General features: G+C 58.3%; 1 protein-coding gene across 1 annotated transcript in view; it reads right to left on the bottom strand.

Annotated features, from left to right (window-relative positions):
- Nucleotides 1–2,016: 2,016 nt before the first annotated feature.
- The window catches only part of RET (ret proto-oncogene), a 41,035-nt gene continuing 19,520 nt past the window's right edge, over nucleotides 2,017–23,531 (bottom strand). Inside the window, exons 2-20 of the mRNA XM_040970380.1 lie at nucleotides 20,777–21,040; nucleotides 19,558–19,845; nucleotides 16,980–17,221; nucleotides 15,972–16,167; nucleotides 14,311–14,510; nucleotides 13,707–13,965; nucleotides 13,285–13,410; nucleotides 12,902–13,012; nucleotides 12,378–12,497; nucleotides 11,991–12,247; nucleotides 10,485–10,632; nucleotides 9,309–9,416; nucleotides 8,553–8,767; nucleotides 8,341–8,463; nucleotides 7,202–7,272; nucleotides 5,399–5,536; nucleotides 4,562–4,661; nucleotides 3,339–3,486; nucleotides 2,017–2,174 (exon numbers count right to left, since the gene is read on the bottom strand). Coding sequence (XP_040826314.1) covers nucleotides 2,017–2,174; nucleotides 3,339–3,486; nucleotides 4,562–4,661; nucleotides 5,399–5,536; nucleotides 7,202–7,272; nucleotides 8,341–8,463; nucleotides 8,553–8,767; nucleotides 9,309–9,416; nucleotides 10,485–10,632; nucleotides 11,991–12,247; nucleotides 12,378–12,497; nucleotides 12,902–13,012; nucleotides 13,285–13,410; nucleotides 13,707–13,965; nucleotides 14,311–14,510; nucleotides 15,972–16,167; nucleotides 16,980–17,221; nucleotides 19,558–19,845; nucleotides 20,777–21,040 — 3,272 coding nt within the window. The remainder of the gene's footprint in view (nucleotides 2,175–3,338; nucleotides 3,487–4,561; nucleotides 4,662–5,398; nucleotides 5,537–7,201; nucleotides 7,273–8,340; nucleotides 8,464–8,552; nucleotides 8,768–9,308; nucleotides 9,417–10,484; nucleotides 10,633–11,990; nucleotides 12,248–12,377; nucleotides 12,498–12,901; nucleotides 13,013–13,284; nucleotides 13,411–13,706; nucleotides 13,966–14,310; nucleotides 14,511–15,971; nucleotides 16,168–16,979; nucleotides 17,222–19,557; nucleotides 19,846–20,776; nucleotides 21,041–23,531) is intronic.

The following is a 23,531-nucleotide window of genomic DNA, read 5'->3' as shown; positions in this document are numbered from 1 at the left end:
CTTGAACGGAAACTTTGGCATGAGAAATGCGAAGTTTGCGATGAAGAAGTTAAAGAGAAAAGAAAAGTTTACACACTTTATGCGGCATCATTTTATTTACACAACTGAAATTACTCTTAGTCACCTTGATTACAAAAACAAATTAACACGGTATGATTAAGTAATTTCATAATTGGTTTTTTACAAACCTGCATAATGGACAGATTACTACGTAGCACTCCATAATACTCGATACTTAGCAACTTCTGCATATAGGTAAATGAAAAATCCCATCTCCTGGGACCACGCCAATGGATATCTTTATAACTCAGGATCAGACGGCTGGAGTGTTACTCACAGGTTCATTCCCAATCGCCGAGTCGGCTGCGAAGACCCAGACTTTCCATCTGGCTGGGAGTGAACCTGCCGCAGCCATTGTGGGGACTGCCTAGGCATCTTAAACACACCAAGAGTGTGTCTCTACGTGTGCTTTCGTTTAGTAAAACTACCGTGAAGCACATCATGCCCCTGACTATGGGAATTTGCCAAAAGAACCAGAATCACAGTGTATCTGAAAAGACGGCTCAAACTAAAGCCAGGAGCTACATGTCCAAGAAGCACTTGTCTGGTCGTGCGCACACACACAACGCACCCTAAGGCTGCCTCACCTCGCTTCCTCGCCCCACAGTCCTGCTTTTGTGAAGCCACTAGGCTGCCACAGTGCTGGGAGTCTGAGGACCAGGCGATATCCTGGCAGCCTCCTGCAGTGACAGGGCCTCGCCGAGCCACCAGGGCTGCTGGTGCTTTCCGTCAAGTTACCCAGCAATGCACGGGACCCGCAAACTAGCAGCGAAGACAAGTCAGTGACACGGCCAGAATGGGAGGACAGCAGGAGCACTGTGCTCTAGTGGCATCCGCCGGCAAGCACAGGGAGGGCTGGCCCGCAAGCCTGTGGTCACATGAGCTCTATAAGAGCCAAGACGCCATCTCTCCCACATCGGGAGCAGGCTGGGCTCCCATCAGATGAACTGTCCTTTCGCCAAGAAGCGGATACGACCCCTGTGCATGGGTCTCCAAACGCAGAACACGAGCTGGCTGCTGCTGTGTTGGTGGAGGGGCAGGCTAGTGGCGGCCCTGCTGTTGAGACACCTGTAACTCTGGGGCTGCAGACCACCTCTGCCACACACCCTGACCCCCCCGCCAGCCCCTGGCCCTCTCTGTATCCTGCCTCCTGCCTCACCTCACCTCACCTGGGGACAGTGGTCACTGGGGACTGAATGCGTGAGGATGACACTGCGGGCCCAGCAGGGACGGGGACCCTCTTCCCGCACACTGCCGTCTACATCGGTGAGATGGCCACGACTCTTCTTCCATTGTGCTAAATCTAAGAACCATTAGAATCAGGATAAAAACCAAAATGCCTTCCCAAGGAAAGGTTATATGTTGTTTCATAAAAAAGGAAGAGCTGTTCTCAGGATCTCAAATGCTACACCGTTTCCCCCCAACCCCTTCCTGAGGGTCCCCTGGTGTCCCTCCAGCCCTGGCAAGGGGCCCTTCGTCAGCTAGTGCCACCAGGCTCTCGGCCCAAACAAGGATGGCTCATTCCTTCTGGACTCGTTGTACACCCCCTGCTGTGTGTGTATGTGCTTCCTGTCTAATCCCCGTTGCTTTGTTTGGCAACAACCAGAGAAACCCCAAGGATTCAGGTACAATGTCTCAGACAAGGGGCTCGGCGGCAGACCCACGAGGGGGACACATTGCACTCGGCAGTCACAGAGCGACGCAGACCAACAGGGTGCTTGGGACTACTTAGCCACCACGTCTGCTGCAAGGGCAAAGTCCTCGGCGACTGGGGCACACAGCACCTTGACAACCAGCAACGCCAACTCCCGGGAGCAAGCCTGCCACCTTGGGGTGTGGACTTGGCTTGGTCGGTGTGGTGCGCACAGGAGCAGCGGGGTGGGGGGGGCCGGTGGACTTGCCGCTGTGAGCACGGTTCTTCGCCTGGCGAGTCCATTACCTTTCCCAGGGCTACCATTAACTATCAAAGGCGTCCGTTAGTTTGGCTGCTGCGGGTGAAACCATCCAATTAGCATATACACTATCATTTGCATATCTTGGGAACCCAGGGTTAGTGCCAGCGGTTCTCGTGAGTGGTACAGGACTCTCTCCGGGCCAGTTCGGGTCTGACATGCCTAAAAATGAAAACACATCATTCGCTCTGCACCGAAGCCCCCACACTCCATGTGCAGACAGTAAGGCCTTGGCAAAACTCCCTCAGATGCTCAAACAGAACTCACGGTCTCTGGGACTCATGGGACAATGGCTAGCGGGTCTGTGCACCGGGGGTCCCAAAACGCTGTTGGATTCAGGGTACATGAGTTTGACTTTCGGGAGCTTCCGGCTCTTAAATCGGAGGCATGTTTGATCTGTTCAATTTGTATAGAAATTTCTAAAATAACTCAGGGGTGGGAGGGGAACGTCTTCTAGAACGTTCTCTGACACAAAGAAACCTACTGGCTGGTTGTCCGAGCCTACAACAGAGAGGACCGTCCCCACCAGGGGGTGCACAAGGGCCAGCCCCCTCCCTTCCCAGCATCTTTCGCGCTAAAGGGGGTGAGCACTCAGAGTGGGGGCGGGGTGGGGAAGGGCAAGCGGAAGGAACGGTCCGGAGAAACGGCTCGCAGCTCCAACATTTCAAAACGGTCCGTGATGGCATTAGGGGGGGGGGGGGGGGAATGTGAACGGATTTCATCGGAGACCAAAGGAGGAGTTTTGGCAAGAACCGGATTTACTGTCCATTGCAACACCACGGCACCACAGACCACGTTTGCTCCAGCTTCTAGCACTGGCTTCATGAGTGACAGTCATCATGACGTAGGAAGGGGAAGGCAAAGGATGTGAAAACAGCAGTTTGGGGGGGGGGCCTGTCCTCTCACTGTGCTCTGCCTCATCCGCACCCACCCAGACTCTGACAGGTGCCCACTTGCTCCAGTGGAGCAGCCCAGCGGAGGGAGTGGGACCCCTCTTCCCTCTTTCCAGCCTGCACACAACTCTCTTGATGTTTTCTCAGCCTCCCCAGAGCCTGATCGCTCTTGTTCTAATCATCCCGAGCTGCTGAACGGTGCATAAAGGAGGCCTGTTTTCACATCCTCTTAGAAAGAAAGAAAAAACGAAAACAACAGAGTTGCAAAAAAATGCCTGCATATAAACCGGATGCAAAGTCAGACATTTACAAATAGAGAGGTGTTGTTGCGATCCGAAACACTCGGTAGAGGAAAAGCATTACAGACAGCAAAGGGGACAGGGCAGAGGGCCACAGCGCTGCTAGAATCTAGTAAATGCATGGGAAATTCTACCATAGAGTTTGTTTTCAATCCATGTGGAGGGGAGGGCGCGAGGGAGGGGAGCATTGTTACAGTCCACCAGGGGCGTCTCCTCTTCCGACAGGCCGTCGTCATAGAGCAGCGAGTCGGATGGCGTGGACGCGGCCAGGTCCAGGTAGTCCTGCGGGAGAGAGGAAGAGAGAGCACGCTTGTGGGCCAGTCACCCTGGCCGTGGTGCCACTGCAGGACACACCCCATCGGGCAGAGCCCTGGCCCTGGCTGTGTGGCTGGCTGAGTCCCCAGGCTCCTGCCTTGCCTGGTCCTGCTCTGACTGGGACCTCATCGTTGCCCCTGGGCATGACTGAGTCTGCCTCTCTTTCTACAGAGCTGAGAGACAGTGCTCTGTAGGATCTGGGCAGTAGCAGGGGTCACACAGCGCCAGGGTGCCCCAGGCCAGCCAGGCATGTCAGGTCCTTGTGGTGGGGGGGGGGGGTGCCTGCGGCCCTGAAGGAAGCTCTCTGCAACAGTCAGCAGAGGCCGAGCAGCTGCTCCACCTGCCAGCCACTTCTCAGCTTAACCCTCCTCTCCTCCTGCCACTACAAAAACATCCCATCAGGGCTCAGAGACCCAAACATACCACTCAGGGAGGTGCCCAGGATTTGGCTACCAGGTCCCATCGGCCTGTGCCTGGCTGGAGAAATGTGCACAGGAAGCCCCCTTGTGCACTCCCTGCGTGCACTATGCATGACCAGGCCACGTCGCCTGAATCCAGCCAGCTCTCACAGGCTCCGGCCTTAGAAGTGATGTTTGATTAAACTCCAAGTGCACTGTATCACGCAGACACATCTCGTGTGGATCTGCCACTCCCCAGGCCCTAGAGCGCACTGCCCCCTCTCCTGCCAGGACAGTCTTGTCTACTTGCATTCACAGCACCACAAGAACTGACATGGACTCTGGGGCCGGTGCTGTGGCACAATGGCGTGAGCTGGAATCCCAAATGAGCCCAGAGTTCGACTCTCGGCTACTCCACTTCAGATCCAGCTCCCTGCTAATGCGCCTGAGAAAGTAGCCGAGTGCTTGGGCCTCTGCCACCCTGCCTGGCCAAGGGAGACCCAGAATGGCCTTCCAGATTCCTGGTTTCTAATCCTGGCTCAGCGCTGGTTGTCGTGGCCACCTAGGGAACGAGGCAGCGGATACAGCGTCTCTCCCGGTCTGTCTCCTCATGCTCCACCTGTGGCAATGAGCCGGGCACTCACTCTGCTCTTGACCATCATCTTCTCCAGGTCTTTGCTGATGTCGCCAAACACCGGCCTCTTGTCGGGTTCCTGCTTCCAGCACTGCAGCATCAGGCGGTACCTGGCACAGGAGAGCACAGGTTGGTCACTGCCCCGTGGTACCAGCATGATGGCAGCCACACCCAGCACCCGAGGCCAGTACATCTCTGCCATCTCCCCAGGGTCTCAGGGACACAGCGAACCTGCAGCACCCTTGAGGCTCACCGTGCTTTTCAGATTCTTACTCCCTGCATCCAGACATGGGATGCTGCACTCATTGTGATGGCTGGGTACTGGTCAGTACAGTTGCCCAGGGAGGCAGTGCCTCCTCGCCCTACAAGCTCCACCTCACCCTGAGCCAGGCACACACTACAGAATGAATGCTCCAGTGTCCCTGCCCCTAGATGATAGGATCTACTTCCTCTATTCTGCATCCCCGGAACCCTCTGAGCCAGGTGCCAGGGTGTGAAGTGGGAAGGCTTTGGACCCAGGCTGTTCCTGTCCAGCTCTACCCAGCCGCTGCCCAGCATGTGGCCCTGGCCATTCTCAGTCACCTGCCCCTTCCCAAGCAACTCCGCCCGGGCAGGCCCTGAGCTCACAGGGCTCTAGTGTCTGTGCCCAGATATTCCTCCAGGAGCACCCCAGCATCCATGGCCACACCCAAGGGTGGCTCTGTGACCTCTGCCCTGCCATTCCCAGCTGCTCAGCTCACCTAAGCTATCCTGGAATGGCAGGTAGAATGGGTGCCCATGTCCCTTCCCCACCACAGCCCTGGATGCCAGTGCTGGAGACAGGCCTGGTAAGGTAAACTCCACTCACATCTCTTCGCTGCAGTTGTCTGGCCTCTCCATGCGGTGGCCAGTCCTCAGGAGGTTGAAGAGTCGCTCAGGTGGAATCCCAGGGTAGGGGTTGCCCCCGAGGGTCACGATTTCCCACAGCAGGACACCGAAGGACCATCTGCAGCGAGCAGGCAGGCGGTGAGCAGCTCTCTTGGGGAGCCCAGCCATTCACCCACTCCTGCAGCTGCTGCCGCCCCATCCACTCCTTGGTCTGGACCCACAGATGGTTGCAGGTGGCAGCAGTGGGTCTGCCAGGCTGCCCCCAATCCCTGGGATGCTGGAACACAGGCCAACCTACTTTCAGGTCAACAGCCACACCCACAAAAGGAACAGGTGCAGGTGGCAGCAGAAGGGACGAGGACCTCACTAATAGGTCTGGGGGTCCCTGTACCATCCCCTCCCCTCCCTTTCCGTGCACTTCACCACGTTCTATACATTAACCTGTGGAATGCTAGCAAAATGCTATCACAGAGCAGACAATATCACACGAACCCGCTTACGGTGGTAAACCACACCTAATAAGACCGCAGGCCAGCCCTGTGATGGGCAGTGCGACCCAGCCAGCTTGTAGTCTCCCTTAGTGGTCTTAGCAGTCTCCAACTGTCCCACATCAGTCAACTTATGACATCAGAAAACTCTTTTTAAAATTTTACTGAAGAACTGGGGCCAGCATCGTGGTGCCATGGCTAAACTGCCAATTGGTGTGCCGACATCCCGAATTAGAGCAAAGGTTTGAGCCCCAGCTATTCTGCTTCCTGTTAACACACCTGGGAAGGCAGTGGAAGATGGTCCTAGTGCTTGGGTTCCTGCCACCCATGAGGGAGGCCTGGATGGAATTCTGGACTCCTAGTTTTGATCTGGACAAGCCCCAACAGCCACTACCTCCATTTGGAGAGTGAACCAATAGGATGGAAGAGCTCTCCCTCTCTTTAGTAAATAAGTTCTTAAAAATTAGAGGCTGGCATTGCATCATAGTGAGTGATGCCTCCGTTGGCGACACTGGCATCTCACATGGGCACCAGTTCAAGTTCCACCTGCTCCACGTCTGGTCCAGCTTCCTGCTAATGAGCCTAGGAAAGCAGCAGAAGATGGTCCAAGTACCCCTACACACATGGGAGACCCAGGAGAAGCTCCTGGCTCCTGGCTTTGACCTGGCTCAGCCCTGGCAGTTATGGCCACACTTCAGAGTCAAACAGTAGATGGAAAATCTCTGACTCTCTCTGCAACCCTAACTTTCAAATAAGTAAACCAATGCTTTTATAAAAGTTGCCTAGGAACTGCCTTTTCACAGTTGACCCTTATCATTGGAGACAGACCTGTCTGGACAGCGTAGAACATTCTAGAACATGGGTGGTCTGTCTGTAAAGGCCACTGTGGCTTGGATTAAACCCAGCTGAACACGTTTTGGCTCCCACTTTGGAGAAGAATGGGCATGGACACACTCAAGGCCATGTCTGGGCAGACTCAGAGTCCCCCACAAGCCCTTCTTAGAAGCAGGGACAAAGTCAGCCAGAGAGATAGCTGGGTCTGAGTACAGGCCCACCAGGAGGCCCACAGATGGGAAATTGGCCAGGCCATCCAGAAACCCAGATGGGAAGGGGCTGGCCACCCGTCCCTTCTCTCAAACACTGCGCTGCCCAGGCCAGGCCTTGCTCAGTGGCTATAAGAAGGCTCCTCAGCTCAGGGCTGCCCAGATGTTGGCATCTGAGAAGGGGGCCCAGGGCTGGCGGTGCACAGACATCACATATTCCACCACCCCCAGGAAGGCAGCACCTGCACTCACACATCACTTTGCGTGGTGTAGATATGGTCAAAAAGAGACTCGATCGCCATCCATTTGACTGGAATCCGGCCCTGTGCGGGGGTGCAGAGACAGGCACACAGGTCACGATGAGCTGTTGGCAGCCAGCATTTGTTCCCTAGTGAGCTGGGGCCAGAGCTCCAGGCTAAACCACAGGCCAGACTGAGGCCCCAGCCAGTGCGCCCACATCCCTGCCAGAAACCGAACCCAAGGAAGGTGGGAAATAAGCTGGCCTGGAGCAGGCCTGCGTGGATGCCCCAAGGACCAGCATGTTAGGGAGACCCATAGCCAGAGACCCCTGATGCTGTCCACAGGAAGTGAAGGCATCCCTTGTTCACGAGGTGGGTGGCTTGGTGGAGCTCCCTTTATGGGATCCCAGGGAGTGCCCCATCCCCATAGGAGCACTGGACCTGCTCCCTAAGTCCCCCCAAAATGCAACTTCCCAATGCAACTTGAGAAGCAGCTTTTTCCCACATGCAAATCCTTAAGACCCTGACTAATCCATTTACAAAAATAAACACATCCTGGGCTTCAACCCAACACCCACTGAAGCTTTCAAGGGTTCCCTAGGTCCTTCCACTGGGGCAGTGTCCAGCGGGCGAGGGGACTTAGTGTAGGGGCGGGTACCTGTCCACTTCACCTGCCACACAGGCCACCCTGGACGACCCCTTCCATGGTTCTCCCATCATGACTCGTATCTCCTTTCTCCCTACCCCATAGGGCAAAGATCAATTGTAGCACGGACCAATTGTGCTTTCCTTCTTTTGGAGAGTAGGAGGAGGTTCAAGTCTGCTCTTAGGGGGTCCCACACCTGCCTGGAAGCCCCTCCATGTAAACGTAGGCCACTGCCTGCTACAATGGATAAGCCACAAGCTGCCAGGAGCCATGGAGACCCAGAGGGAAGACAGCAACAGCCTCGAGAGCAGGCATGACTTCTCCAGCAGCAGGTGGCCTTCGAAAGGGACAGTGGTCAGGCCCTGAGGCCCCTGAGGGGACCAAAGAGCCACAGACATAGCAGGTTCTCGGGACTCAGGAGAGAGGGCTTGGACACGTTTGTTATCCCTCCCCGACCCCCATCCCATCACACGGCAGGTACAGGTGGCATAGCCCATGAGCGGTACCTTGCTCCTCTTCACGTAGGAATCTTCCTCATAGACATCCCGGGACAGCCCGAAGTCCGAGATCTTCATCTTCCGCCCCTCAGCCACCAGGATGTTTCTGGCGGCCAGGTCCCGATGCACCAGCTGCAAGGGAGGAGATGGCAGGGAGCCTCAGGCCGGGGGTGCCAGGCAGGGAACCGGACTGGGAGCAGCCTGGCCACTGAGGCACCCACCTTCATCTCGGCCAGGTATTGCATGCCCCGTGAGATCTGCCAGGCGAAGGAGATCAGGTCGCCCATGGTCAGGGCCCGCTCGTCCGGGTGGTCCAGGGAGCCCGAGTTGCGGCTGCCTCCGCCACCCACGTAGCCGGGCCCCACCTTGCGGCTGTCCCGGAGGAAGCCGCGCAGGGAGCCGTATTTGGCGTACTCCACGATGAGCAGTAATGGCCCTGGGGATACAGACAGAGACCTGGGCGTGTGAGGGTGGGCCAGCTGGGGGGTTCCAGGGAGTGGAGGGGGGCGTGGTATCAGGAGGCTGTGGATAGTCCTGGGAGGGCAGCCAGAACCTGAGGATTTGCAAGACCCATCTCTTGTCACTTATCCCAGGCACTGGGCTACCCACGTAGATACCAGCTCACCAAACACTGTAGTGTGAAGTGACTGCCTGCTAGGTATGTCCAGGGCTTTCCTGCAACCTTGGTCCAGCGTGGCTGGCTACAGGGATTCAGTGGCTCAAGCTTGACCCTGGCCTGGCTTTAGCAGACCTGAGCCCTCCCCGTCCCCCAGTGGCTGCAAGGGCTGTACCCCCAAGCCATAGTGTCTACTACGGTTCTCTCAATGCATTCCCCCAACATGCTCCAGGCTGGGGGCTGCAACTGGAAGCCCAGGCTTTCCAGGAGGAGGAAGAATGGGGGAGAGGGCAAGAGAGGGCAATGGCAGTGGCTGCCAGGTGATCCTACCCCTAGTCCCACCTCCAAGGGGCTGTTTTACCATCCTGGCTGCAGGCACCATGCAGCTTGATGACGTGGGGGTGGTTGACTTGCTTCAGGAGGTTGAACTCTGACTGGAGGTCCCGCAGCTCACTGTTGGAGGCATTCTCTGAAATACAGGGCAAACCGCGCATTGCCAAGGGCTGCTGGATTCACCCAGAGGCCTATGCATACTTGTCTGCTCCAGCGGACCAGGTGTCTTTGTGTCCCAAGGACACACTCCAGGCCTTCCTGTCTGGGCAGCTGCTGGAAAGGTGAGGGGACACCCTGATGTCCCTGCACACCTGCCAGAGGGACATCACCCACAGCTGGGTCTCCAATGTGCCAACAGTGCCAAGAGCCCAGCTCATGTCCCCGAGATCAACCAGTTAGCTTCACCCCAGATTTTGGCTTGGGACTTCAAAATGAACCACCTAGTCTCCTAAGAGCCTGACTTTGCCCACGAAGACGATGGTCTCTGTGGAAGCGGCCTGCCCAGCATACCCATCCTGGGGTGGCCACAGCCATGCTCTCAAGTTCCTGTTGAGTGCCTACACCTGCAGGTCTCCTGAGACTCAAAAGGATGTGTCTTGGACAATCGCCCCATGCCCCTGCCCTCCATGCCAACTGCCACCTCTGCCCTAGGAACTTGTTTGCAAGCAAAGGACAGCTCAGGCTGTGCCCAGTGTCGGGCTCTGCTCTGTTACGGCTTGGGGGTAAGCATCCTGTGCTGCAATGTGTAGTCCAGCTTCCACGAATGGCTGAGTAACCTGTGCGTGGAATACACAGGTCCCCCATGTTCATGGCTGCACAACCCAGCTGCCACCAGGCCCTCAGGACAGATGGCCAAGCATGGGTCGCCAGTGTTGCCAGAGCCGCCGCTCAGACGCTGCAGGCAGGTTGGCACAAGCCCACTCAGAGCCAGCTTCTAGTGGGATTGGCCGGATTCACAGGGATCACCTGGGTGTGGGGAGGGCCTGCAGGGGTCAGGATAGGGGTGGGCATCAGGTCCCAGGGGACACTAGCTGGGAGAAATGAATGGGGTGGGCAGCCAGCAGCCTCCTACCAAGAGGCTTTTTTTTTTTTTTGGCAGGGCAGTAGCCTCCAGTGGCTCAGGACACTGGCCCACACGGGCAGGTCCCACTGGGGGGTAAGGGCCTCCCCAATCCTGGCGGCCCCCACAGGTGCACTGGGTTACCTTTTAGCATCTTCACAGCCACCGTGGTGTAGCCAGCTCTGCCCTTCAGCCGGAAAGCTGTCGCCTTGACCACCTTCCCAAACTCGCCTTCTCCCAGTGTCTTCCCAAGAACCAGGTTCTTCCGTGGGAATTCCCACTTGGGATCCACCTGCATGGGAGTTGGAGGAGCAGAGTGGAGAAGTGTGAAGGAAGAAGGCCAGCCCCAGCATGCAGAGGGCTGGCATTGCTGCGTCGCTGACAATGGTGCCAGGCTGGGCAGGGCCTGAGGACAGCAGTTGTGGCCACTTGGCTACTCAGGGTCCACGTGACCTTGTCTCAAATGAGGATTCAAGGTCTGCCTGGTACCTGAGGGTGTTTATGCGGTAGCATAGCTTTCTCCCTGGGTATCAGGCACTGCTGGGGCTGTGGACACCCACGTCTCTGCAAGGGAATGGCCAGGGCAGTCCGTGCCTGCCCCAGTCCCCAGCTCCTGGCCAGGCTCTGGCTGTCCCAACTGCCCATCCCACCTGCCCTGATTGTAGCTTCTGCTTGGCCCTGGCTGGTATCCCACCTTGGGCCCTTCTGCCAAAGTGCCGTCCACAACTCAGACTCCACTCACAGCCTTCCTGGATGCCTTTTAGGCCCCAGCCCCATTCATGTACTTGAACTCTGATTCAGCTGCTCCGGACTGGGTCAGCAAGCCGGATCCATCAGAGCAGGTGGCGTGGGAGCCCCTCTCCTAGACACAGGGACTCACTAACCCTGTGCCTGTGTGGGCGGCACAGACTTGGGCCTGAAACTCGCAAGTCCACCCTTCGCCATGTGCTCAGATCGGGCAGGGCCAAGTGCAGCCTGAGGGCGTCACCCTGGACTCCGGAGTTGACTCAGCCGAGGGTTGTACTTCTCTACCCACAGAAGCCCCACCTCACCATAACCCTGCTGGGCTTGCACAAGGCACAGCTCAGGGAGAAGACTGTGACACTGACCGCACCAAGGAAGGCCTCCTTGGCCCAGGCGCGCTGATGGCTGGGTGTCATCCAAATCAGGCCCCAGCTGCTGAGGCCCTAGACACAGCCACCCTTTCCCAGGCCTAGCCAGCCCAGGCCTCCTGCCAATGTCTTACCATCCTCCTTGTGCCACACAACACCCTTGTGGCTCTCTGAGCTGCCAGCTCCCGGGACACCTGCCAGGGGCTCAGGGAGGCCTGGCCAGCACACGCTGACCTGCAGGCTTGGGGCTGCCCAGGGCAAGAGCCCTGGGGAATCACGGAGCTCCAAACCTCTTTCTGTGCCATGTGGGCTCCCAGCCCCCACCGCTGCCACCGCCCTGGCTGAGCCCCAGCTCTGCCTACATGGAGGCAGTGCTCCCCCCGCCCCCTGGCCAACAGAGGGCAGAACACAGCATCCCAGCTCAGCTCACGGGTTCCGATGATGCAGACTCCCCAAGCCCTTGGAGCCCCTGCCTGGCCACTCTCCTTAACACTGGGATGTTCTTCCCCTATGGGTCCCACCCTGCAGGGCCCCTCACCGGCATCTTGAAGGTGTTCACGGACACTTGGTTCTCCACGGAGTCGAGCGAGGGCCGGCGGGCCCCGGACGAGGAGTAACTGACAGGGAAGGCCTGGGCGGGCCTACAGAAGGTCATCTCCGCCGAGGCGATGGGCGGCTTGTGCGCGTGCTTGTGGTAGCGGTGGATGCAGAAGGTGGAGAGCAGGACGGAGACGAGGAAGGAGAAGAGGACAGCGGCGGCGATCACGGTGCGGCACAGCTCCTCACACAGTGGGTCTGCAGCAGGGGTGGGGCACACACAGTGGGCTTCAGCAGCCTGGTGGGGCCGGCCAGGGTGGGGGAGGCCTGTGCTCCAGGGGGCTGAGGCCCTACCAGGCCCTGCGGGTAGGGCTTGGGGGAAGCTTACCCTGGCTGTCCTCGGGCTCGCAAAAGCACTTCTTCTCCTTGGGAAAACAGTTGCAGATGCCATAGCCGGCTCGGATGCCCCAGGGCTGCCCGGGCTCATGACCCCCGACGATGCTGCCCCCTGAGGACACACATGCACATAGCTCCCTCAGCCTCCGGCGCGGCCTCAGAGAGCCCCCTTCCTCAACCTCACGTCGGAGGGCCACGGGGTCCCATGCTGACCCCCACCACACTCCCCTTGCCCCGCCAGTCATAGAACCCAGACTGCCCAGGTCTTCCTCCTGACATCTGGATGCTTCTCAGCCAGAAGGGAGCAGGAAGGGGAGGCCCCTGAGTGGGCAAGCCGCTTGGGTGGGGGCTGCCCCTGGCCAGCCCATCACTACCACCACCCAGGGATGGGCAGACAGGCTGCCGGGATCTGCTTTGGGGGTAGGTCTGCTGGATCCGGGTGACCTGGCTCAGACAGGGGTTGGGGCCCTAGTTCTCTGTTCCCAGCAGACCCCCACACCCTGAGGCACCGCTTACGCAGGCAATCCTGGGGGCAGATGTGAGGGTCCTTGCTCTCCACCGTGTCACAGTGGCCATCGGGGCAGGTCTTGATGCTGGGGGAGCAGGTGGAGAAGTTCCTGCTGATTCCTGCAACAGGAAACATGGTGGCTGTCAGCCCGTTCAGACCCTCGAGGAGCACAGGGGACCACGGGTGGGTGGGGCCCTGGATAAGGCTGACAGTGGGACCTGGGACATGCCATATCCATTCCAGTTTAGCGCAGTCAGGTGCCTCTGGAGGTGAAGGCCCTTGCCCTGTCAGTACCATCCCCAGTCTCTGTCCCCTGCATTGTGAGGGGGCTCTGGGTGTCCCATAGTCCTCACCCTCCACTAGGCCGGTGTCGGGTCGGGGTGTGGCCTACCTTTCCCATCTCCCTGTCGCCACTCACATCTGCCCGTCAGGGAGCCCAGGCCACCGCACTCCTCACACTCGGGCCGCCTCTTGCTGACTGCACAGGACAAGGGGCAGCCTACCTCCTCGGCCACATCTAGGAGTGACAGAACGGCAGTCATGGGGAGAGGGAACCGGATGGAACCTAGTACCAGCCAGCACCCCAAGACAGACAACAGCACCGGCCGTGTTGGCCACAGAGGTCAAGGCCAGGGTACCAGGAGCAGCTCCTGGGGGCAGGAAGGATGAAGGGACATGAGGGCAGCCGGACTTGGCAATAGGGCATGAAACACATTGGGAGGAAAGCAGCCTTGGGTTGGGAGTGGTGGACACCAGAAGGAGGTGGACCGACCCCAGCCCCGGCCCCGGCCCTCCACGAAGCAGGGCACTCACATGTCCCCTCCACGGTGACGAGCAGCGGGGCCTGCGTCTGCTGGCCGGTCTGTTGGTCGGTGGCCAGCACGAGGTACTGGAGCTCAGCACACTCGGGCTGTTGCAGGAGTTCCGCGTCGTGAACAAACACGGTCCCCGAGGTGTCCTCCGTCGAGGAGACCACTCCCAGGGCGCTGCAGTTGGCGCTGGCGGGCTGCAGCTTGTATTCGACTTGGACGCCACTCAGCTCTCGGCAGTGCTCCACACACAGCTTGCCAATCTGGGGACGCAAAGAATAATCAGCTACTGAGTATTCAGCTTGGTCCCCAGCTTGGCTCAGCAGCTCCCCTGAGAGCCTGACACCCACTCACCTGGCCAGGCCGTGCCCGGGGTGTTGGAGGCAAAGGCACCACCCCCCGTTAGGGTTGGTCAGAGCCCTGTAGGCCAGCTTACACTACAGGCTTTGGCGAGCAGGGCACTGAGGGTCTCTATCCGACCCTGCCTGCTGGGAGATCTCCCAGACTCCTGGGTCACTGATCTCAGATACGGGGAGTGTCACCCATTCCCACTCCCAGGTGGGACCTGCGCCGGCCCCCCTGGGTGGGCGGGCAGGCAGGGGACTCACCTGGGCGTAACGGCGGGCCCTTCTGCTCACAGAGAAGGAGTAAGCCTTGGGCAGGTGCAGGCTGACAGGCAGTACAGACACGTTGAAATGCAGAAGGAGGACACCGGCCCCCGGGCCCTGGAAGTCCGAATCGTTGACCAGCACGGCCAGCTGCAGGGTGCGGCTCTCGGAGATGGAGATACTGCGGTTGAGAACCAGTCCTGTTGCAGGGAGTGTGACAGTGAGGGCCCAGCTGTGGGGGCTGGCTGGCTGGTCTCCTTCAAGATGCCCAGCCCATCGCTTGTGAAGACACCTGTTGGTCACATGCCTGGGGAGGCGGGCAGTTGGCTCCAAGGAGAGAGCTCAGCAGGGGAGCACGCGGGGGGGGGGGGGGGGGGGGGTACGTGTGTGCACGGTAAGGAGACTGAGTTCCTGGGGTACAGTACTTACAGTGCGTGAGGGGTACGGTGCATGCTGTAGTAAGGATGTATGGTGTCTGTGTGATGTGTGTATCCCCTGTCTGTTTCATTTCTATATGGTGCAGGCTCCTGTATGGCATGTGGTTTGTATATGGTGTGTCTGTATGCTGTGGGGACTGTGCATTTTGGGGCATGTGGTATGTGCAAGTCATCTAAAGGGTATGTCGATGTGGGATATGTGGGGTGTGTGTGGGAAGGCTATGTGTGTGGTGTGTGTGGGCAGCTGTATGTGTGGTGTGTAGACAGGCTGTGTGTGGTGTATGTGGGCAGGCTGTGTGTGTGGTATATGTGTGGGCAGGCTGTGTGTAACTACAGGTTGTGTGTGTGATGCGCGTGAGCAGGCCGTATGTAGCTACAGTCTGTGTGTAACCACAGCTTGTGTGTGTGTGGGCAGGCTGTGTATAACTACAGGCTGTGTGTGTGTGTGGAATGACTGTGTACGGACGAGCTGTGCGTGCGGTGTATGGGCCCAAGGCATACACCACACCAAGGCTCTGGGAAAAAGGTGCCAGAGTTCTCCCCAGAACCCTGCCACTCCAGTGAACCCCAAGGCTCTCATGCACCTGCTATGCACCTGCCGTGAGCTGCAGCTATGGGCAGGTTAACAGAGACGGAATGGTGGGAGCCAGCTCTGGCACATGCTGGGCTCACCAAGGGAGCCATGGCCCTTGGGACAGGTGGAGGCCTTGGAAAGGTTTTATGGGATGGGCACCTGGGAGACTAAAGCCGAGGCAGTGGGGTGTAAGGTGCCCCTCACCCTGCACCCCTGCAAGCAGAGCCCAAGGACCAGTGGCTTATTTGGAAGTGGCCTCAGGACACAGAGCTGGGAAACCACAGAAATGTCTCACCCAGCCAGCAAGCACCCACCTCAGCACCGCCAGACTTGGGATTTGGGTGGCACAGAGCTGGCAGGGGGTGGGGGCCATGGTCCCTGCACTCGGGCCAGCTCAGCGCCAAACAGCAGGAGCCGGGGCTGGAGGCAGACCCCCAGAGATGTGGGCATTCCAGCAGCAATGACCCTGGCAGTGTGTGGGGCCCTGCTGGGGTGGGGGTCTGCCAAAGAGTCTGCGAGGAGGTCAGGCTGTGAAAACCCAGCAACGCGGCCAAGGCCAAGGTCAGGACACAGGAAGGGGAGGCAGGATGTGAGCTATAGGCAGGTGAAGGGAGTGGCAGGAGTCTGCCCAGGAGCCACGCGCCACTTACTATAGTCGTGCATGGTGGCTCGCACGAAGGTATCGTTGACTGGAACCAGGGTCTCGTTGGGCGAATGCTCCACACGGAATGTCTGCTGGGCCCAGGGGTCCCCGGGCAGCAGTGTGCTGGTGTACCGTCTCACCAGCTCCCTGGATGCCGGCACCACATCGGCGTCAAAGACCCGCAGCAAGGCTACCACGGTGCCCTGGGGGTGGCAGATGGTGGCAGTCAGACTGTCTGCAGGGACCCCAGACCTAGAGCCAGGGACCTGGCCCAGCCCCACACAGATGCACAGAGCCGCCCTGGGTGCTAGTCCCCACGGGGCCACCTGTCAGCTTGGCCCAGCCCCTGGTGTGGTAGGCGCGACTTCCCTCTAAGGCACTGGGTCTGTGGTGCAGGCTAGCACCCTCACTCTTCCCTTGAAACTGGACCTCCCAGTGTCAAGGTCAGTTCAAGGTCACAAGCAAGAGTGGGGCCGGAGTGCCTTTCTGTGGGTGTTCCTCAGCAGAGGGGCACCTAGGGCTTCTCAGCCCACCACTTCCTCTTCCGCACCCAGAGGGGCTCACTTAGCCTTTTGCCCCTACAGGATGGCATTTCTTCCCCACCCCCACCAAACCCACACCTGGCAGACAACACCTGGCAGACCTTCTCCTAGCAGGCTGGAGTGGCTGCAGATTGGTTCAAGACCCAGCAGGTGGCGGTCACGCTCCACCTGCGCGGTGGAGAGACTGCAAGTTCCAGGAAAGTCATTCCCACACAGGGGGGGTGCCCTGTGAGACACGCCTGCCTACAGCTCTCCAGTTCCGGGGGGCTTCTAACCCGGAGCCTCAAAGCCTTCTGCTCCCTGGCCGGCTGCTGGCGGAGAGCGCACAGCACAGGCGTGCATAGACTTGGACGCATGGCCAGGCTCTCAAATCAGACAGAGCGGAATACCCAGACAGTGAGACGGACAAACAGACCAGGGAATCAACTGCAGAGGGCCGCACAACAGGACAGCAGGGCAGGCAGCGTGATCACCTCCTTGCGCTTGAACTCCACGATGGCATCAGCGGTGTCCAGGCCTCCGGGGGCGGTGGGAGCAGAGTCGTCCTCATCGTAGATGCTCACCGAGAAGGGCACCAGCACCTCCTGCTCACGCTCCGTGGTACGTATGGTGCACTTGGCCACCAGGTCGTACTTCTCCCGCTGTTCCCGGTCCAGGGCCCACAGCGTGCTCACCTCCAGACTGTCCGGGGCGCAGCGGAAGGGTCCGCTCTCACCTGCACAGCACGCACACAGGGCTCAGAGACCACCGGCCGGCCGGACGCTCTGGAAAGTCCAGTGCCACAAAGTCCTGCAGTGCTGTGTGCTCACGGAGGTCCCATCCCTCGTCACCCAAGAAACACACTGTACGGGAGGGTGGCCAGGCTTCAGCTACCGGATCCCAAGGAACCAGTTCTAGGCATCGGCCAGATCGCATGAGGAAATCTTAGGAACATTTTTTAAAAATATATTTTTAAAAATCGGAAACCACAGATATACAGAGACAAAAGACAGAACCATCTTTTGTCCACTGGTTTACTCCCTAAGCGGCCGCAACAGTCAGAGCTCAGCTGATCCGAAGCCAGGACACAGGAGCCTCTTGTGGGTCCTCCCACGTGGGTGCAGGGTCCCAAGACTTTTTTTTTTGGAACATCCTTTACTGTCATCCCAGGCCACGGGCAAGGAGCTGGGTGGGAAGTGGAGGAGTCGGGGCACATACTGACACCCACGTGGGATTCCTGAGCTTAGAGGCTGAGGATTAGCCAGTTGAGCTGTTGTGCCAGGCTCCCCCTTGGGAACCTTTAAGAATATCGGATACGGGGCCGGGGCTAAGGATTCCACCTGTGAATGTGGCATCCCATATGGGTACAGGTTCCAGTCCTGGCTGCTCCACTTCCCATCCAGTCCCCTGCTAATGCAGCTGGGAAAACAGTGGAAGATGAGCACAGTGCTTGGGTTCTGGCCACCCATTTGGGAGACCCAGAGGAAGCTCCTGGCTCCTGGCTTTGGCCTGTCCCTGCTCTGCATGTGGCAGCCATCTGGGGAGTGAACCAGTGGATGGAACATCTGTCTCTCCCTTCTATGGAAATCTTCCTTTCAAATAAATAAAAATCAATCTTTTCTTTAAAAAAAAATCTGGAAGCAACCTGTGCTCACTTTAGGGAGATGGGAGAACGTAGCCAGGTCATGGGGGACACCTGTGGTATCTGAACGACATGGACGCTGGCCAGTGCCGGCACTGTCCGTCCTGGTGTGCCACCGCTGTCCTGTGGCGGGGGGCAGCCGGCTGATGGCGCCCGATGGCAGGGAGCAGCTGTGGTATTTTAAGAAGACAGAATGGAGCCATCGCCCCAGCATAGGGCTAGGTTTCCAGCGTGGTTAACCACAGCGATCTGCTTGCTATAAACACACTTGCTCACTGACCGGCTAAGGTACAAGCTGATTGGATTATTTCATGATTTGTAACACGCACCACTTGAGTTGATTGGAAAATCTCTGGCTACCGTGTGTCCATGGGAGCTAAAGAACCCCTGACTTCAGCCAGGCGGGGCAGTGGTTCCTGGGGTGTAACAGGTGCCACCGTCGCCAAGCTCGGCTAATGAGACTCCTTCCTTCCATCCCACACTTGGTGTCTGCTGTGATGTCACAGCAGTTCCTCCCCAGCAATCGGGGTGAGCCAGACCGTGCTGGGCTTGCAGCCTCGCTGTGTGCTCTACAGTGGCTCCTAGCCAGCGCTGGAGGCCGGGCCACCACACCCTCTTCAAGGGAGATATCCAGAAATAACCCTGACAGGAGGGAAGGCTGCCAGGGGTCCCCCATGTCCTGGCTAGGTTCTCCCATTTCCCTAAAGCGAGCCTAGGCTGCTTCCAGATGATGGTGAAACCAGAGCTGCCCATGGCCAGTTACCAACAGAATGGGCCCAGCCCGGGGGGACACACGTGGGGAGCTGCCCCTCTCCCAGCTGTCACCACCCAAACCCAAACTCTACAAAAATGAGGGAAGGGGCATGAGCCAAGCATAGGGATCCCGTACACCCACTTCAGTCCCAGGGAAAGGAAGGGGGCGATGGGGGGGGGAGATCCTGCTTGGGTTTAGCCTGTGGCTTTACTGCCTGCCCTGGGCATATGTGCACCCTTGGGACCTCCGGCTAGATCTCAGCGACACCACTGAGTGGAACCAGTGGCTCCTGCACACACATGAGGTCTCACTCTTGGGCCCCTCATCCTGCACACACAGGCCCCTCATTCCATCAACACCCTCCTCCTATAACCTTCCATGGAGCCCCATGCTTCTTAGGCAAAGCCCTACAAGTTGCCTCCAGACCTGTCCCCTCCCCAGGCTTTTCTCTCACCATGCTCTGCTCTGCCCAGTGGCTCAATGCACCCACATGAGGCCACCCTGGCAACCTCTAAAGTATTAGGGCTGCACGCCTGGTGCCTGCCTGCCTGCTCAATGCCTCCACCCAGACCAAGAAGTGGTCCATCCAGCCCAGCCCCTTCCAGAAGCCACTCCCAGCTCCTAGCTCGGGCCATGCTGGGGCACGGAGGGGGCCGAGCAGCAGGGCGGCCCTCACCTTGCAGGAGGCTATAGACCACGCTGATGTCAGGGCACAGGAACTGCATGGGCAGCAGGCGGAACTGGTGGAAGGTGCCGGATGGCCTGTTCTCCCGGATGCGGAAGGCCAGGTCGGTGTCCGGGAAGCACAGCTGGCGGGCCGTGAACGAGCCACAGGCCGGGAAGGAGGAGTTGATGCAGGAGAAGTAGACGTGGGCACAGCTGGGCCACTGGCACTCGGCCTCACGCACAGACACGGGCGACAGGAAGACCCGGAGGAAGATGGTGAGCAGGGGGAAGCCGCCATCTGCAGAGAGAGAGAGGAGGAGATGGCCACACGTGCTGGGGGTGCAGAGAGGGTCTGCCACAGGGCACTGCCGCCTCTCAGCCCCAGCTGGGGCTCATGGTACCAGTGCCCCAAATGTCTGCCTCTCTGGTCATTCAGGTCTTAGCTCGAGCGTCCCTGCTCAGGGAAGGACGCAAGGGGGCTGGGTGCAACACTGACCAGTATGTGGGGCTCAGCAGCTGCCCTTGCCACCCTGCCCCCATGGACGCACCTGACACCCGAGGATGGGAGCAGGGGAGGTGCCACAGCTGGCTGTCCTCTGGGGCAGGTTTCTCCATCTGCCTTTCCTGCACCTCTGGCTTTCTCTCGCTAGCCTGGCCCTGAGCTGCTTCGATCCCCCAATAGAGTGACTTGTCCCGGCATGGCCCAGTCTCTGCGTGGCTTCTCTCACGGCTGGACCTGGGCCATTCTCCAAGCCCAGAGGGCTCAGGCAGGCAGGCAGCCAAGTTCCACTCCAGCTGATTCCATGTGCTGGGGGGGGGACGCAGGAGGAAGAGCCACAGACTAAGGCAGGTGTGGACCCACCTCCTGTGGGTTCGAGTCTCGGCTGTTCTACTTCCCATCCAGCTCCCTGCTTATGTCCTGGAAAAGCACTGGAGGCTGGTGCAGGGCCTTGGGCCCCTGACACCCATGTGGGAGTCCCAGAAGAAACTCCTGAGACTGGCCCAGCTCCAGCCTTTGTGGCCATTTGGGGAACAAATCTGTGGATAGAAGATCTCTCCCTGGTTGTGTCTCCTTCTCTCTGCGACTCTGCTGTTCAAACGAAAAGAGCTTTGGCTCTTTCTAGAACCTCAAGGCTTTTCCCAGGCAGCTCCACCGGAGTCATGATGAGGAAGCCACCTGGGCCTGGGATCCAGGACTGGGGATGGGTAGGGATGGGGTAGTCCCTTACTGCGCCTGCTCAGCTTCTCCCAGGAGCTGTAGTCCAGGCTCCGGTTGAGGTAGAGGAGACCAGTGTCCTCCTGGATGCGGATCCAGTCGTTCCTGTGCAGCCGGGTGCGATGGACTCCATACAGATACTGGCCCAGGCGGAAGCTGGCCACCTCCCCGGGCATGTCCCGTAAGGCATGCACGTAGAGCAGGGGTGTGCCGGCTGGCTGGTCCACGTACAGCTTCTCCCAGTAGGAATCCCTTGAGAAGTAGAGGCCTAAGGGGGCTGTGGGAAAACAGGGCATGCAATGATGGCTGCGTTGGGGGTGCCAGGAAAAAACACACACCTTTACCGTCCTCAGCTCAGGAGGCAGTGTCTGGCCTCTGGCCCCGGAAGTGCACACACCAGCCCTCATGGAGCTAACTGGCATTTCAAATACTGGGAAGAACGAGGTGGTGGGTGTGGGGTGGGAGGAGGGGCAGGTGGCACAAACATGGGCAAAATCCGGGGAGTTGAACTAGCACCGTAACACAGAAGCTTGGGTCTCTGTGGTGCCAGCATCCCATAGGAGCGCCAGTTCGTGTCCTGGCTGCTCCATTTCCCATGCAACTCCCCGCTAATGTGCCTGGCAAAGTACTGGAACATGGTTAAAGCGCTTGAGCCCCTGCATCCGCATGGGTGACCCAGAAGAAGCCCCTGGCTCCTGCCTTCAGGTCAGCTCAGCTCTGGCTCTTGCAGCCATCCGGGGAGTGAACCATTTCCGGCCTCTTCTCTTTCTGTAAATCTTTCTTTTCAATTCAAAAATAAAAAGTTATTTTTATTGGAAGGGCAGATTTTTAGAGACAGAGAGAGAGAGAGAGATCTTTCATCTGCTGGTTCACTCCCCAAGTGACCGCAAAGGCCACCGCTGAGCCAACCCAACACCAGGAGCCAGGGGATTCTTTTGGGTCTCCCCATGATGCTGATGCAGGGTCCCAAGCTTTTGGACTGTCCTCAGTGGCTTTCCCAGGCCACAAGCAGGGAGCTGGATGGGAAGTAGAACAGCTGGGACACGAATTGGCGCTCCTATGAGATTCCAGTGCTTGAAGGTGAAGGCTTAGCCAAAACATTTAATAAATAAATCTCTAAAATTTTTTTCTTAAATAAAAAAAAATTGAAAGAAGAAACAAAACAAGGCAACAGCAAATTAAACACATCATTTGTGTGTCTAAACACAGCCCCACACAGTCCACCCAGCACGGCTATCACATGACTTGAGAAACCCACGGGGCGGGATGGTTGATCCTGAGAGACCCTCTCCAGCACCCTCCGTGGTTGGGTTGGAGCGGATGAGCCAGCAGGGGGTGAGGGAGTGCAGCTGGACCTGGAGCCCCAGGCAGCCAATGCAGGTACCGCCTGTCCACAGCCTGGCCTGCTGGGGCCCGAGACACTACACCATGATCAAGAGGCCAGCAGCCAATGAGCAGACCCCACATCCGCATGGATCAGAGCAGATGGGGCAAGCTCTGAGGGGTGTGCCGCACCCACCGTCACCAAGGTGCAGCCCACGTCGCTGCGTTTCAACTTATGCGAGCTTTACCACCTACCAACGGCTCCTGGCAGAAGCATACGAAGCCCAAGCCGGCCAAGAAGGCAGGATGCCAGCCTCAGCTGCGGCAGGCTGAGCTGGCTGCGTTACCAGGGCGACTACTGCTTCCGTAGAAATAATATTTCAACGGCAAGCTTTTTTAAAAAAAATTTTGAGCCTGTGTGTTCTGATGGGAGTGTAGAATAGAACAACTACAGTGAAACAACAGGACAGTGGTTTCTAAAAAGTAAAAACACATGTTTCCCGGCGAACCAGCAACCCACTTTTGGAGAAAGCGTGTCCAAAGGAACGATATTGCACTGAATTCATGTCAGCGTTGTTATCCACACATCGGCCACTAGGCGGCAGCAGCAAGCAGAAGGTGGTTCCAGGGACAAGGCAATCCTAGACTTCAGATCGAGGACACCACTGGGCTGCCAGCATCCTGACCCCAGAGCCAGGACGATGCCCCCGTCAGGGGCTGGTCAAGGGAGAAAGGGGAGTGAGCATTACAGACACGGTTTGGGAAAGTTCTAGAACGGGTGGTGGTGATGGCGGCACTGGGTGTACTGGATGCCTCCGAGCTGTACGATGCTGGAGCTAAGACCGGCTGAGCCTCACCCGCTGATACCGGCATCCAAATAAACACCAGTTCAAGTTCTGGCTGCTTCGCTTCGGACCCAGGTCTCTGCTAGTGCACCCGGGAAAGCAGCAGAGGATCGCTCAAGTTCTCAGGCCCTTGCACCCCCACGGGAGACCCAGAAGAAGCTCCTGGCTCCTAGCTTTGGCCTGGCTCAGCACTGGCTGTTATGGCTATTCGGGATGAATAGCACACAGGTCAAGATGCTTAAAATCAACCTGTGAGTGCATTGCAGAACGCACGAACAATACCAGCACGCACGAGACCTCCATGCCCAAGGGGTGGCTGACGTAGGCTGTGTCTGTCTCAGCCTCGGTCCCCTCCTCCTGGCGTCTGTGGTTCCCAGATGCCACAGCTGCCTGCTGCCTGCGTTCCCTGGACTTGTATGTCAGGTGGGTCATAACCAATCAGAATGCCCGGGCTCCAAGCACGGTCAGGCTCTCCAGGGACCATCTCCAAGACAGCAGGGATAGGACGGGAAGGGGAGGGGGTGGAGTCTGCACCTGACTCTGCCAGGCAGGGAAAGAGGTTGCAAGGGCCACATTGGACCACGGGCGAAGTCCCTCGCA

This window comes from Ochotona curzoniae, unplaced genomic scaffold (assembly GCF_017591425.1).
Source record: "Ochotona curzoniae isolate NIBS_2020 unplaced genomic scaffold, NIBS_Ocur_1.0 scaffold_4763, whole genome shotgun sequence".
NCBI lineage: Eukaryota > Metazoa > Chordata > Mammalia > Lagomorpha > Ochotonidae > Ochotona > Ochotona curzoniae.
The sequence above is the reverse complement of the archived record's forward strand: the minus strand, read 5'-3'. Positions and strand labels throughout refer to the sequence as shown.